This window comes from Dermochelys coriacea, chromosome 7 (assembly GCF_009764565.3).
Source record: "Dermochelys coriacea isolate rDerCor1 chromosome 7, rDerCor1.pri.v4, whole genome shotgun sequence".
NCBI lineage: Eukaryota > Metazoa > Chordata > Testudines > Dermochelyidae > Dermochelys > Dermochelys coriacea.
Window position 1 is genome coordinate 112,018,207 of NC_050074.1, and position 16,615 is coordinate 112,034,821.

The 16,615-nt window shown below is 43.6% G+C and overlaps 1 protein-coding gene across 4 annotated transcripts in view; it reads left to right on the forward strand.

The window, feature by feature from the left end:
• The first annotated feature begins 3,772 nt into the window (after positions 1 to 3,772).
• SHTN1 (shootin 1) overlaps positions 3,773 to 16,615 on the forward strand; it is a 91,434-nt gene continuing 78,591 nt past the window's right edge. For 2 of the 4 annotated variants that reach the window (XR_006282753.1, XM_038411550.2), the window contains exon 1: positions 3,773 to 3,946. Coding sequence is in view for 2 of the 4 variants with exons in the window: in XM_038411550.2 (XP_038267478.1) it covers positions 3,886 to 3,946 (61 nt within the window). In the remaining 2 variants the exon portion in view is untranslated. The remainder of the gene's footprint in view (positions 3,947 to 16,615) is intronic. The other 2 variants (XR_006282754.1, XM_043518919.1) reach the window with 1 other exon arrangement.

Consider the following 16,615-nt stretch of genomic DNA (forward strand, 5'->3'; position numbering starts at 1 on the left):
AACGCTTCCCAGCTTATGGCTGCCTCTGCTGCTTAGCCAAAGGCCTTAGCCTAAGCACAGGGCCTCAGACTGTCACACTAAGAGAAGGACCTTACACTAGCAGACAGTGATTTTGATTCTTTCTTTTATACCTCTATAACTAGCCAAGTGATATGAATACACCTAAATTCTTAGAGTATAGGCCTTTACAGTCAGGCCTGAATATCTATATCCTAACACTGCCCACATCACAAAGGAGTTTAGAGAACTTCACACACACAAAGAACAAATATGAATGTTCAAAGGTAGAAACAAAATCACTGCGAGTATAAGTTCATGCAGATCATCTGCTTTTTTTCCAGAACTTGGGCATTAGAATGATCAAGAATTAGCTATAAGATAGGAAGTGGAGAAATACACAGTAGGTGTTTGGTGTGCATGTGAACAAACTGAACATCTCACTGCAATAGATCCTACGAGATTGGGAAGAGAGGACAAGAGAATGAAGAAATGGGGCATAGAAAGAAACACTGAACAGGTCTTTGTAGTTTACTCTCATGAGTTTGTTTTGTTTTTTATTTGTTTATTACTGTGGATATCTTTATCTAATTGCACCTGCTGTGTTTATGAGCATATTTTGTGTAATGACATGTATGCACTGAATGCATCCGATGAAGTGAGCTGTAGCTCACGAAAGCTTATGCTCAAATAAATGTTAGTCTCTACGGTGCCACAAGTATTCCTTTTCTTTTTATGTATGCCTTAGCAAATTATGGATATACTCGAGGAAGGGAAAGGGAGATGCAATTGATTGGTCAGTGTGTGAGTAAAGTTCAAATTGCTAGCTATGCCCCTAGTTTAATAGATATTCCTGGAGTGAACACAAGAGCTGTAATTCACTTGAGAGGCTTTGCTGATACCATGAACCACAGGACTGCACCTCCAGCAGTTTATGACTGGCAGTTGGTTTCTAAGAGTAAGTTCAACCTTAAATTCACTCTTGGGGTATGTGTTATGCATTGTATATACTGCAATAACTTCTGTATTTTACTCTGAAAGTTTAACACTTCCGTCAGTAAATGTTTGATTTCTAAACTAACCAAGGTCAGTGAAAAAGGTAGACAGGCTCAACCAAATTTCTGCAGGTTGACTATCTTAAACATTGTGTGACATGAAAACTGCAGGATAAGCTGGGGTATTTTCACTACCTTAGGGCTCAATTGTACCTTTTAAGGCATGGATCTATATTGGGGGCAGGGCGGAAGCACGCTATCCCACGAGGAGATACTATGCTTCAGAGATGGGCCTGGACCAAAATCCTTGATCCAAACATCCACCCTTCCAAGCTGGGGGGAAGTTTTAAATGCTAGGACAAATGACCTGCAGCTGCTTCTCCTGGCCACCATGTGCCACTGGTGCACCTTTCCGGCTTGTTTTACACGTCTCCTCCTACCTTGCCTCATGGCTCAGCTTTGTATCCTCTTCCCATCACTGTATAGGGGAAGGTGCATTGATGATAAATGGAAGTTTCTTATATGCAAGTAAGCTCATTAAATGTACACAGAATGGCTCACACACACAACTGCGCTGCGGACTGGCACGGAAAGAGTTTCCTTCCTGCCCCTTTCTGGCATAAGAGTAGGCGTGGAAAGATTAGATTTTTATTGGTAAACGTGTGTTTCACCACACATACAAATCCATGGAAAAATATTTCCAATAATAATAATTGAAATCTAGGCAGCATTTTTTTCTTTTCTGAGTTCTTATTGGCATCAGAATCCAATGATTTAGATTTTTGAATTAGGCTTCTCACAATGAATGAATAGTAAAGACAGGCAAAAAGAAAAGGAGGACTTGTGGCACCGTAGAGACTAACAAATTTATTTGAGCATAAGCTCAAAAAGACAGGCGTGATCTGTTGATTTAAGGATACTTACTTTGCATAGTTTGTTTGACATGTGATGTAAAAGTTTGTGTTTTTAATGGTTATAAATAGGGCCCTACCAAATTCACGGTCCATTTTGGTCAGTTTCACAATCATAGAATTTTAAAAATTGTGAATTTCATGATTTCAGCTATTTAAATCTGAAATGTCACCGTGTTGTAATTGTAGGGGTCCTGACCAAAAAAGGAACTGGGGGCGGGAGGTTACAAGGTTATTGTAAGGGGGCCGGGGCTGCGGTACTGCTACTCTTACTTCTGCACTGCTGCTGGTTGCAGTGCTGTTTGCAGAGCTGGGTGGCCAGAAAGCGGTGCCTGCTGGCCAGGAGCCCTGCTCTGAAGGCAGAGCTGCCGCCAGCAGCAGCGCAGAAGTAAGGATGGCATGGTACAGTATTGCCACCCTTACTTCTGCACTGCTGCATACAGAGCTGGGGCCTCGGTCAGCAGCCGCCACTCTCTGGCCGCCCAGCTCTGGCGGCAGCAGTGCAGAAGTAAGGGTGGCATGGTACGTTATTGCCCCTATTACTTCTGTGTTGCTGCTGGCGGGATTCAGAACTAGGCACCCAGCCAATAGCCACAGCTCTCCGACTGCCTGGCTCTGAGTGCAGCACAGAAGTAAGAGTGGCAATACTGTAACCCCCCCTAAAATAACCTTCTGACCCCCCCCCCACAACTCCCTTTTGGGCAGGACCACAATTTGAGAAACGCTGATCTCCCGTGAAATCTGGACTTTTGGGTGCTTTTACCCTATACTATACAGATTTCAGAGGGGGGGGATGGACAACGTTACATGGCCGTGAATTTGTTCGGGCCCTAATAATAAAGCTTTAACTTTTTGTATCTCAACATCCTACTGTCACTAAATAATTGTCCAACCACCCCCATAATTTCCTACAACTGTGAAAATGTAAATGGCTAAAAATAGGGGGAAATGATTAAAAATAAACAGTGCTATGTGTCAATTATAGAAAATAAAAAGCAAATTCTTCTAAACATACTTAAGAGCAAACACATGCTGCCCACGAGCCTGGGATCTGCTACTGTGAGAGGTAACCGCCTTGGGACGACGTGGGGTTTCTAACAAATACCTTTCCATGCCTGTAGCAGGGATGTTCGCAATCTGGCCCATAACAACCGATCACATTAATGGGGATGATTATTAAGGGTACATTTAGATTCTTTATGACACTGGCGTGTTTCTGTTCCTTTAATAAAAATCAAAATCAGAATGCTAAAGCCTATTGCTTTATATTGCTCCTGCCTTCAACTAATCTCCATCTCCCATCTGCCCCAACATGTTACTTTTGCATTGCCCCTGCCCAAGATTACACTGCCCCCCCCCCCCCCCCCCCGGAACATGCCATGTCTTCCTCCTGCACCCCTAATCTGCTCTGAGTCTGTCCCAAGGCAGGACCTTCTGTGCTTAAAGCAATGGACCTGGGGGAGCTGAATGCAGTTCCTACCTCTGCCTTAGACCCTTGTGCAAGTCACGTCACCTCCCTGTGCCTCAGTTCCCCATCTGTAAAACGGGCATAATAGTTCCCTTCTCCCATCCGGTCTATTTGGACTAGCGCCCTGGGGCACGGGCTGCCTCATCACCTAGACCTAGCGGCACAGGGGCAAGCTCTGAGCAAATCCTCCCCCCACTGCTGCCCCACCCCCTTTGCTCTCCTCCTTCCCCCGTCCTGGCTCCTTGTTTCCCCACCGGGCTCCTTGCCTTGGGCCTCATGCCCCGGCCCTGCCCTTGCAGCTCCCGCGGGGCTCAGGGCCGGGCCGCCGCCGCCCCCTCGCACGCGCTCGCTGGGCCGGCGGCGGCGCTCTGAGCATGTGCAGGGGGAGGCCGGGCCGCCGCCGCTCCGGGGCTGAGCGTGGCGCGCCCAGGTGAGGCTGCGCTGGGCGGGGTGCGGTGCGGTGCGGTGCGGGCGGCCCCCGCCTCTTTGCGTGCCCGGGCCAGCTGCGGGCGCCATGAGCGGGCCGGAGGAGGAGGAGAAGCAGCGGGAGCGTCTCACCGGCCTGAAAGCGCAAGGTAAGGCGGCGGGGAGACGGTCTGGCGCGGTTCAGGGGGGCGGCGGCGGCGGCTGCCGCCATTGCCGCCGCCGGCTCCGTGGCAGGGTCAGGCAGGCGAGAGGACAATTGCACCAGCGGAGGCCACGGGCCATCCCGCGGAGCAGGCGGGTGCGTGAGACTCCGCAGCTGCTGGCTCGCCGATGTGTGTGACAGGCCACGCTGCGAACGCAGTGCCGTGGGCATCGGCTTCGCGCCTCCCCCACGGAGCTAATAAAGGGGCCCCTAAGGGAGCGATTTCTACCGGAGGGCCTAACTTTGAGGCCTGTTTTATTCTCCTTCCAGCCTCCCCCGATTTGAGATTTTTCTCTTGTTCCCCATTCTCTCTCTCTTGTACAGTTCTGATGCTTAATCTCTTCCCTTTTCAGGGCATATAAATCGCCTCCCAGCACCCACCTGTTTTTGCTGGGTTGGTTGCTGCAGCTAGGTCAGCTGTTGGCGTTGGAATAATAGATGTGGGCTGATTTGGGTTGATGGGATAACGAAATATTTTAAGATGTACATAGGTTAACCTATCTCTTTCTTCCTCCCAGCAAGTGCAAAATAATCCTGTACAATAAACCCAATATCAAATGCCCAAATAAATTTCCTAAAATGGACCCCAGTGAACTCCAGACAGATCTTCCAAAAGGAGGCTCATTAGGCAAAACCTTTCTGTGCAGAAATGTTATTTGTTTCATGAGGTAAGAATCCAGCTACCCAACAATCTTCCAAGGGAAGCTAAAACCATATACTGTTCCTTGCCATTTCTGAACTAACTTCCAGAGTCACTTGTCCCCCTGAGCAAGGCTGGATGTGTTAAAGTACGGAACAAATAATGACAACTAAAAGTTCATTTGCTGCTTAAGAATTCTAATCCACCGGATGTATCCGATGAAGTGAGCTGTAGCTCACGAAAGCTTATGCTCAAATAAATTTGTTAGTCTCTAAGGTGCCACAAGTACTCCTTTTCTTTATTTCCCCATAGTCATACAACAAGGGCACTCGCTCTCAGACTTCCAACTCCCCAGCTATTGCCCTCCAAGATGGAGACTCACATGTCTCTCCCTGCTGACACAGGTATTTCCAGGCTTCATAGTTCCTGCCTTCACCCTGATATTCCCAGCACAGACAGGTTGCCTGAAGACACCTGCTTGCTTTCTCTTCAGAGACGGTTAATAGGTGTAATTGCTACAGTTTAAACTGCTACACAGTGCTTCCTAGGCAAGCCTCCTTTATTCTTAAGGTGGTAAAGCATTACAGCAAAAACATTAAAAGCAGCTAAAGAAACTACATACATTCTAATGAGCTTATCAGAGTCCACCCCAACTCTATGGATTCTAGTAGAAAATCCCCCTCCAAGGGGATGCATTATGATTGCAGTTTCACCACAGGTTTCAGAGTAGCAGTTGTGTTAGTCTGTATTCGCAAAAAGAAAAGGAGTACTTGTGGCACCTTAGAGACTAACAAATTTATTAGAGCATAAGCTTTTGTGAGCTATAGCTCACTTCATCGGATGCATTTGGTGGAAAAAACAGAGGGGAGATTGATATACACACACAGAGAACATGAAACAGTGGGTTTATCATACACACTGTAAGGAGAGGTTTCAGAGTAGCAGCCGTGTTAGTCTGTATTCACAAAAAGAAAAGTTTTTTTTTTTCCACCAAATGCATCCGATGAAGTGAGCTGTAGCTCACGAAAGCTTATGCTGTAATAAATTTGTTAGTCTCTAAGGTACCACAAGTACTCCTTTTTCTTTTTACTGTAAGGAAAGTGATCACTTAAGATAAGCCATCACCAGCATGGGGGGGGGAGGGGGGGAAGGAGGAAAACCTTTCATGGTGACAAGCAAGGTAGGCTATTTCCAGCAGTTAACAAGAATATCTGAGGAACAGTGGGGTGGGGGGGAGAAATAACATGGGGAAATAGTTTTACTTTGTGTAATGACTCATCCATTCCCAGTCTCTATTCAAGCCTAAGTTAATTGTATCCAGTTTGCAAATTAATTCCAATTCAGCAGTCTCTCCTTGGAGTCTGTTTTTGAAGCTTTTTTGTTGAAGGATGGCCACTCCTAGGTCTGTAATCGAGTGACCAGAGAGATTGAAGTGTTCTTCAACTGTTTTTTGAATGTTATAATTCTTGACATCTGACTTGTGTCCATTCATTCTTTTACGTAGAGACTGTCCAGTTTGACCAATGTACATGGCAGAGGGGCATTGCTGGCACATGATGGCATATATCCCATTGGTAGATGCGCAGGTGAACGAGCCTCTGATAGTGTGGCTGATGTCATTAGGCCCTATGATGGTGTCCCCTGAATAGATATGTGGACAGAGTTGGCAACGGGCTTTGTTGCAAGGATAGGTTCCTGGGTTAGTGGTTTTGTTGTGTGGTGTGTGGTTGCTGGTGAGTATTTGCTTCAGATTGGGGGGCTGTCTGTAAGCAAGGACTGGCCTGTCTCCCAAGATCTGTGAGAGTGATGGATCGTCCTTCAGGATAGGTTGTAGATGCTTGATGATGCGTTGGAGAGGTTTTAGTTGGGGGCTGAAGGTGATGGCTAGTGGCGTTCTGTTGTTTTCTTTGTTGGGCCTGTCCTGTAGTAGGTGACTTCTGGGTACTCTTCTGGCTCTGTCAATCTGTTTCTTCTCTTCAGCAGGTGGGTATTGTAGTTGTAGGAATGCATGATAGAGATCTTGTAGGTGTTTGTCTCTGTCTGAGGGGTTGGAGCAAATGCGGTTATATCGTAGAGCTTGGCTGTAGACAATGGATCGTGTGGTATGATCTGGATGAAAGCTAGAGGCATGTAGGTAGGAATAGCGGTCAGTAGGTTTCCGATATAGGGTGGTGTTTATGTGACCATCGCTTATTAGCACGGTAGTGTCCAGGAAGTGGATCTCTTGTGTGGACTGGTCCAGGCTGAGGTTGATGGTGGGATGGAAATTGTTGAAATCCTGGTGGAATTCCTCAAGGGCTTCTTTTCCATGGGTCCAGATGATGAAGATGTCATCAATGTAGCGCAAGTAGAGTAGGGGCATTAGGGGACGAGAGCTGAGGAAGCGTTGTTCTAAGTCAGCCATAAAAATGTTGGCATACTGTGGAGCCATGCGGGTACCCATCGCAGTGCCGCTGATTTGAAGGTATACATTGTCCAGTTTAGAACAAGCACCCAGGCTTATGGGACCTCAGTAAGCCCAGTCCTCCCAACCCTAACATAAGGATTGGGGCCCTCTGTGAACCAGGGATCCCGTGCCTTGTTGAATCAGGAAGAAGGCTCTGAGCTAGTTTAAAAGCAGGTGGTGGTGGTGGTGGTGGTGGTGGTGGTTGTTTTTTTTTTTTAAACAAAACAAAACAAAACAAAAACACAAACCTTGCTTTGTCTCTTGCCCTTGGAGAATCCAGTTTGAACAAGTACATGGATACCTCTCCAAGGGGATAACTTCAAAGGGCTGTTAATGGAAGAAATCCGTTAGCATACACCTCCCTATTAGAGAAGATGCATACAATGCCAAAATAACACATACTCAATTGTGTTTTTCATACAGTATACCCCTGAAGTATTAACCCTAATTCAATAAGGTTTCTTAATTCCATAAGGCTTTGTTCAGGATATGAAAGGCTATTGTCAATATGTCACACGTATTGTGCCATGATGTTTGGTTCAATCTATAAGTAGCCAGATGAACTGGAAGAATTGGCTTTATCAGCTGCTTGCATTTCAGTTATGTATCTACTTGATCAGTGCAGCTCATACCCTAACATACAAAGGGTTTGCAGCTTTGTAGTAGTCAGATACAAAGGGTTTGTAGCTCCACCTTTAATTTTTGAAGCAGATTTATGACTTGAGATGCGTTTTATTTGTGTACATTACATCACAGTTCCTTCAGCTGTGCTTAAACTGTCCTCTGCGCATCATGAGATGGCTTTGTTTTGAAAAGGAACTTTTTAACTATAGCTGGTAGTAATTTGCATGGATATATTGGACAGAGTAGTATGATGCAATTTTCTCTTGAGTGGGAAGGGTGTAGGTCTAATGATTGGCATGGGTGCTTACATTGTGTATGAGTCTGATGTATAAATTTACCCCCTCTCCTCCACTGTACAGCTGAATTTTTTTTGAGCATCAGCTCTAAGACTTCAGATAGTTTTAGAGGTGGTTTTTTTTTTGTTTTTGTTTTTAAATTTCCCACTAACTAACCCAACTGCTGGATCCACTGCTGCTCTAACTTGTATTCCGGCCTGTGAACAAGTTCAATAAGTGTTCATTCATGATTCAACTACGTATTGTTAAACATGAATTGTTAAATGGACACACTTCTGTAATTCAACACCAAATACACAAATTCAGATAAAGTTATTCTAAACAACTAGTCCTCACTGCTGTCCATCAGCACCGTTGGTTCCAAAATACCAACAATCACTGAAATGACTACGCATTTTGAAGTATTCCTCACAGGCACTTTGGAGAAAATCCTGGTCTTATTGAACTCGGTTGGAATAAGGCCAGGATTTCACCCGTGATGTCTAGGGATCTCCAGCCAGACAACCATAACACTGTTAACTATCTAATGGAGCTTATGGCACTCCAGGAAATAAGTTGGGGAAAAGATATCATGGCTCAAGTATGTTCTGCCCTAGATCCACATCTATTCTTGAAATGGGACACTGTCACATGCAAATGAAGAGCAATATTTTATCATAAATTATATACATTTATTTTAAATGTGGGAGTTTTCCTATGCTATTACAAAACCTAAGAACAATAGAAGTATTGTCATGCTCATGTGAGTTTGGGATTTTTTTTAAAAAGAAAAAATATTCCAATGGAAAATATTTGTCAACATTTATTCCCTTGTAGTTTACATATTGCATCATTTTACTAGGACATGGGCCTGTAAAGTTCTACTGACATATCCAAGTTCTGGGAAATGCCAAAGGTGAATAACCTAAATAATACGATTTTAGAAGTTATTTTATTTGTAATCAACTACGTATTGTTAAACGGGTAACTAAACTTGCTTCCTTTATATAAAAAATTTTAATCTAACACTGTCCCATTAATAATGCAGATAAGAGAAAAAGGGAAACCATTTTAGACATTTATGACCTTCCTCAGATAATAGAGATAAGCTGGCTTTAGGGACACTCAGTAACTGCAGGCAACATGTAACTAGAATAAATGTTTTGAAATCTTACTGACACTTTTTATAGGCGTGGGTAATGGTATTTCTCCAAACATAATGCTGCTCAAACTCCACAAGGTAAACTAGCATGGAAGCTCCCAATTAAATCTCCTCTCAGAGGTTGGGTTATGGGGGCTGTGGCAGAGGCCTCCCAGCCCCATAGATCCTGGAGATCTGTATAGAATGGGAGATCAAGTCCTGTGGATGATTGGCATCTTTATAGTATATTCTCTGTGCTGCTTTTTCTCCTTTCCCCTGCAAAAGTATGGCTGCTACAGGAGTTTTGCTTATATTGCTGCCCACTGTGCACTTACATAAATTGACCCACCCTGCAAGAGCACACATGGGGAGCATAACATTGTTTTTCTGGCAGTACTAAGTGTGAATCCAGTGGGCTATCTACAGCTCCAGTGGGGTCCACACCTACTCACCCTTATCTGAAACACTTCAAGGTGTTGACTCTGGAGTTTGGAAGAGGACAGGGAACATAAAGTAGAGCCTCTGTTATCCTCCTTTGATGCCCTAACAGTGATTAACAGTTCTTATCTTTTGCTACACTTTTGATTTGCTATGGTGGGGTACTATTGTTTGAGAAATGTGCTGTGGGACCGACCCAGTCTGATTCTTGGACCTAATCTCTTGCTTTCCAGGCTTGCAGGAACTGGAATCACAACACCATCACCCCCTTAGGGCAGGTCTGCACATAAAACTTTTACTGCTTAAGTAAAGTTGGTTAAGCATGCGATTTATTTAAACCTCATTTCTATACTAGCAAAAGCGCTAGTGTGGACACATTTATACTGGTAAAAAGAAAAGGAGTACTTGTGGCACCTTAGAGACTAACAAATTTATTAGAGCATAAGCTTTCGTGAGCTACAGCTCACTTCATCGGATGCATTTAAGTGAGCTGTAGCTCACGAAAGCTTATGCTCTAATAAATTTGTTTGTCTCTAAAGTGCCACAAGTACTCCTTTTCTTTTTGTGAATACAGACTAACACGGCTGCTATTCTGAAACCTGTCATTTATACTGGTGAGACTCGGTCTTTTGCCCAATGTAACCTATTTCATTCAGAGAACCAGTCCTAAGCTATACTAGCAAAAGCACTCTTGCCAGTGTAAGCTGGATCTGCTGCAAACCTTTTCTGGTGTAGATTAGGTATTCATCTAGAGGAGTAGATGATGGACTGATCTTTGCTTTCTTTGACAGCTTTATTTACAATCTGATTAAATGACCATTTCAACCCAGTAACTCTGATTAAGTGGAATCCTTGGTTGATTTGACATGGAAGGACACTCAACCATATTCTGTGGAGGTCATTTGAACCTCTTTAAAATAAAAATACATAAACGTACACGAATGTAGCATTGGGGTTACGTAAATGTTTGCAAGAAGGGAAATGTGAAACATTAGACACACAAACATTTTAGCTTGTGATTTTAGTTGGTATAGGTACTGCCACCTATTGTTAATGTTGCCCAACACTTTCCATTGTAAGACCCTGGTTTGGGTTGCTTATTGCTTTGTAAAGCCTAATTTTCCATACCAGGTATCTGCCTTAGGCTGAATTTTTGGAAAATTTCAGCAAAAACTGTTTAGTCATTTCTCAAAAAGAGGTGAGGGAAAAATATGATTTTCCCATTTAAAAAACAACCACCCCTCAGACGGTTTCATTTTAAAGCTGTAGTGCCTCCATGCTTTGGAACAAGGACTTGAAATTTGGCAGGGTAGGGTGGTGCAGTGAGTCTGGTTTCGGAGATCAGGTTTCAGAGTAGCAGCCGTAGAGATGTGCTTTTTTTGCTGTCTGTGTGAAAACCCACCTGAGTCTGGCCAACTAATGAGACTCTGAAAATTGCAGTTCACACATGGTCAATAGAGACTTGTTGGAATTTGACAGGTAGAGTCACTGAAGATTTCATTGGTGCTGAGTGATGGTTCTCCCTGGGCGCCAGGGACTGAGCAGAACTCTTCCTACAATTGCTCCTTCCGTTCATCTGGGACTGATATGATGCCAGGCATAGGAACTGAGGGAGACTTTGTCTCCTGTGCTTCCGTTGCTTCCAGTACTAGCAGACAGGCTGCAAGGAGGAAACGGTCTGATTTTGAAGTCAGAATAAGGGTTGCCAACTTTCTAATAGCAAAAACAAAAAAAACAAAAAAAACACCCTTGCCCCGCCCCCTGCCCCACCTCATCTGAGGCCTTGCCCTTGCTCACTCCATCCCTTGGTCTGTTGCTTGCTCTCCCCCACCTTACTCACTCGCTTATTTTCACTGGGCTGGGGCAGAGGGTTGGGGTGTGGAGGGGGGAGAGCTCTGGCTGGGGGTGCAGGCTTTGGGTTGGGGCTAGGGATGAGGGGTTTGGAGTGTAGGAGGAGCCTGGGGAGTGGGGTCAAGGGGTTCAGGGTGTGGGAGGGGCTCCAGGCTGAGACAGGGGGTTGAAGTGTGGGAGGGGGTACAGGCTCTGGGCTGAGGGTGTGGGCTCTGTGGTGGGACCAGAAATGAGGGGTTCATGGTGCGGGAGGGGGATCCGGGTTGCGGTGCAGGGGGAAGGGCTCTGTCTTCATCTGAGGGTGCGGGCTTTGGGGTGGGGCTTGAGGTGCAGGAGGGGGCTCTAGCCTGTGGCTGAGGGGTGTGGAATGCGGAAGTGGGTTCTGAGCTGGGGCAGAGGGTTGGGGCATGGGAGGGGGTTTGGGGTGTGAGCTCTGGGAGGGAGTTTGGTTGTGGGAGGGGGCTCAGAGCTGGGGCACAGGGCAGGGTGCAGGCACAGGGAGGCGTTTACCTTGGGTAGCTCCTTGGAAGCGGCGATATCTCCCTCTTGCTCCTAGGTGCACTGCCTCTGCCTACAGGCACCGCCCCTGCAGCTCCCATTGACCACAGTTCCTGGCCAGTGGGATCTGCGGAGCTGATGCTCGGAGCGGGGGCAGCGCACGGAGACTCTGTGGCCATCCATACGCCTAGGAGCCAAGGGACATGTTGCTGCTTCCAAGGAGCCGTGCAGAGCCAGATAGAGAGCCAGCCAGCCCAGCACCAACTGGACTTTTAACGGCCCGGTCAGTGGTGCCAACTGGAACCGCCAGAGTCCTTTTTCAACCTGGTGTTCCGCTTGAAAACCCGACGCCTGGCAACCCTAAGACAGGCCCAAGCAGGGGGCAAGAGGGAAGAGTGGAAATGGTAAGGTCGGGGGCTTGGACTGGCATGTATAGTCAAGAGTGGGGAGTGGAGATTTGGATGAGGACAGGCTGGGGGCAGGCTTAGAGGGGAATGTGCAGAAGGATCTGTAACCGCTTGAGCACGGTCCTCTCAGAATCTGGAATAGAACCCAGGATTCCAGAGACTCTCTCTTCCATTTCTGTCAGCAAATAGCTGTAAAAACCCACTGGCAAAGTGTCTCATCCCCCTTCCAGTGCTGGCCTACACAGAAGGTGACAGCCTACTATTGCTGTCAGTTACTCTGTTAGTTCAAGTGGCAGAGGTCTGTGGTGCGGACCTAAAGATTCTTACTCTGCTGATGAACCGTGAGGGAATCAATATGGTTTCACATGGTAGAATTTCTCTGTTTGCTTTTTTTTTTTTTTTTTAAATCTAGAAAATTACATTAAAGGAATGTAAGGTTGCAAGTCTAGCACTCAGAAGTAAGGAAATGCCAGAATAAAGGTTGCTAATGCATCCTTAAATAGGCCATCCTGTGCATCTTAGCAACCTTAACATTTTCAGTGTTGTTTTTTGTATGTAATATTTTATTGAATACTTATCATACTAGAAGATCCTCATTAGCTTAGACTGCCTATATAACTTCTTTTCTGATTTATGATCATGCATGCACAGTACACTTAACTAGGATATTTGTTTTCTTTGGAGACTGACACTGACAATTGTTGTTGAATGGTATGTCTTGCAAGCTGTTTCTCAGAGGAATACTATAAGTTGCATTAACTGCTTATATGGCTTATAATTCCTGTTTTACTGTGTCCGTGTATAAGTTTAGCTGGCTTGTTTTTCATGTGACACATCCTCAAACATCCTTAAAGATCAAATATTACTTTCACTGACATTGTTTAAAATATTGTAGAATGTTTTTCTTTTATTTCACACAAGAATTTGTTGTATACAATATTTGTACCTTGTTAATTTATAAGCTGTCAGTATATTTCAAACTTCACAATCAAGTAAGCTGAAAACTGAATTTTTCCGTAAGCTGACGTGTTTCTAATAAAATATTTAAAATAAGGTTAAATGAATAACACTCCAGTAATAGAGAGAGAGGTTTCACTCCTGCAAGATCCAGCCCTCAAGATTCCTAATTGACCCTCTTGGGTGCCCAGCCCCTTGCAGGACTGACCACTTACAATTAGGGTTGTACATGTTTGCGTGTGTCAACACAAATAATGCTTTCCTTTATTATAACTTCATATTGTCTGAGTACATTTTACTGTGTATGTTTTATATGGTGTCTGTCTGGCATTCATGGAGTAACTTGCATTAGTGCATCTAAAGATGGCAAGAAAAAATAGGATAATATTTTTGAGGTATTAGGTAATTAAAGGCTGCATCATTATGCATATTTAAAAGGGGACAGAATTAAAGTTACTACCATTTTGTATACAATACAATACAAATACTATTGCATTTTCTGTCTTCTGAGCATTCAGATGTGCTAGACGCTTTATAAATTAGAGAGAGGCTCCCTCCTGCTGGAGAATTAAGAGCATGTTGGATCATGTGGGCTGATCCCTACTTGAGGTAATTCTATGTAGCTCCTCTGAAGTCAATGGAACCACGCTGATTTACACCAGCTGAAGATCTGACTCCACTAAGGGAACCTTCAGTCCATAGTGACATTGGCTATGACGGTAAATGGTACTTGCACAAGTTATTACCACCCACACATAAAGTGAATTTATAACCAGTTCCCCCCCCAACCCCTATACACACCTAGTTGTCAATAAAGATTATTTTTTAACCCAGAAAACTCCAAACTGTCCAAGAATTGGGGAGGGAGAAAAGAGTCTTAACATTAAAATGAGGATTTTTCATCTATTCAAAATCAGCTGAATGGCGTTTGCTCAAACAGAAAATATTACACCTGTCAACTGAGATTAAGCATGAAAATTTTTAGTCCAAAAGGTGAACATTTCAAAAAATCATATGCAACTGCAAAAAAGGGTGATAGAGAGAGCATTACTAGAGCACTTTTTATATAATAAGCATAGGTATGTCTGTCTAATGTTCATTGTAAAGCAAATTCATCATTGCGTACTTCTGCTTGTAAGATATTGTTCCAGTAATAAATCCACTTTTAGCATTTGTGTAATAAATTAATATCAAATAATCTGCTGTTAGCACACTCAGTTCCAGGGGAAACATATATTTAACCTCATTATCAGTAAAACAGCAACCACTACATTTATATTTTCGTTTTTTGTTTTAGTTGTATGCTACAGTTCAGCCTAGCAGAACCTCGCTAATACCCGTTTCTGGGGGGACAATTGAATTTTGGGACCAAGTGAACATGGTATCAATGTGTAGACATGGAATTTACTTTGTTCAATCATTTTGATAATTTGTGGCTTGAATATTTTAAATAATAGTAATATGTTCAGCAGAGTGGTGGTGGGCCAGCATATCGGCACTCTTCTGGTGGCCCCATGGTATTTTTGCAGACTTGAATCAAAGCAGTCATGTGTTCCTGAGTCCACAAACAGCTAGTCAGGAACAGTAGGCATCATTCTGATCTCACTGATTTTTACACTAATTTAAGTCCATTGACTTCAATAGTTAATCCTTATTTACATTAGTATAACTGAAATGGAATGACAGTAACTATGAGAAGTATGATATATCCCTATTATACATACAAACTATATGTGAGGTGGTTATTCTGAAAGTTAATGTTTACAGTATAGACAGTGTACAGTGATAAGATGTTACACTGTTGAGTCTTTCATCCAGCTATTCTAGAATTTTATGGGAGTAGTTTGGGAAGAGCATCACCACTTTTTCCCTCTTCTGACCATGGTGGTTCATAATGTGTTGCTTTACTGGGAAGAGAGCATCATTTTCTTTGTGCAGACTAGTGATGTTCTACTATACACTAATTCGCATTCACATAATCAGTATGAAATAGCACAGGGCTGGGAGCCGGGAACTCTTGAAGGGCTCAGGTACCACAATGATAGATATAGTAGAAGAACCTTAATAGACTAGAATAAAATCCTGGCTCTGCCACTGACTAACTGTGAGGGTTTGGGCAAATCACTTCACTGTTCTGTTTCTGTTCTCCATCTATAATATATTCTCTGCCTGCCTGTAATTAATATCGGTACAGGACTTTAAACAAAGTGCTACATAAGTATATGGTACTGAAACCTGGTACTATTATTAATTGTCATGAATTTACCCAGTACATTGTTGAATTATATGATGCTTTTCAGTCACACGTGGAATTTTAGAGTTAAGTGAATCTTGTAGACATCTGATCCTGGCTAACTTGAGTTAGGGATGCCACTGAACTTTGTTTGGTATCCAAGTGCATACAGAATGGACTTGATGCTTAAACAAAAACCTGCATAAAGGCTCCACTAGAAAAAGGTTGTTGCATCTTTCATCGGATACTTTTTAAGTGCCACCCTTGTTCCACTCTAACCAAGAATTTGATTCACAGTATAGATCCACTTTTTAAAACTTTTGTGAGTTATCTTTGGGAAGAGATTTATTAAGAACACTTCACCTAAAGATTCCGTAAAAGGGGTCTACATGTGTCCTCTGGAAGCTGTCATCCATATAATGGTAGCAGAGATCTTAATATTAAACAAGGTTCTTCTGAGTCTGTGTCAGGTGCATTAAAATGGGGAAAAGGGGGCAACTTCTTAATGACAATAAAAAATCATGGCCTGACAGACCTTGACTGACTGACTTGTGTATGGGGCTAACTAAACAGTAGGATGGAATGCAGTAGGAATTCCAGGCTTAAAACTGGTTTGTTGATCCAGTCATTTTAAGTCCTACATACCAAGTTTGCATTATCCTTAAATATACCTAGAAACTGTTGGCATCTTCCAAGGAGCTATACCTACCAAGACAACAAGAACCTCTATTTTCACATCTGTGCCTGGGGTCTACTGCGATTACAAACCTCTTCTTTCACGGTCATAAAGCAAACCCAGAAATTTCTTATAAATAGACTATTAGCTAGTGGCAATTAATTTTTTAATTCCCTAAAAGAGAACTTAATTTTATTGCTCTGTTTTCTCTCTGTGTATATTTTCCCCATATAGTTTCCTTATCTCTCAGATCTGCAGATATCTGGTGAGTTTGCATGTGGTTTGTGGTCACATTTTCAGTGATTTTGTTGTGCTTTTCTCTTTGAAAGCCCTGGGTGGCTCTGTACAGATGCTGTGGTTTTGGGTTTGCAGCCAAGCAAAGGTTGGGAGGGGGGGAGAACCTCTGTTAGGAAATAGAAGTAGATTCATT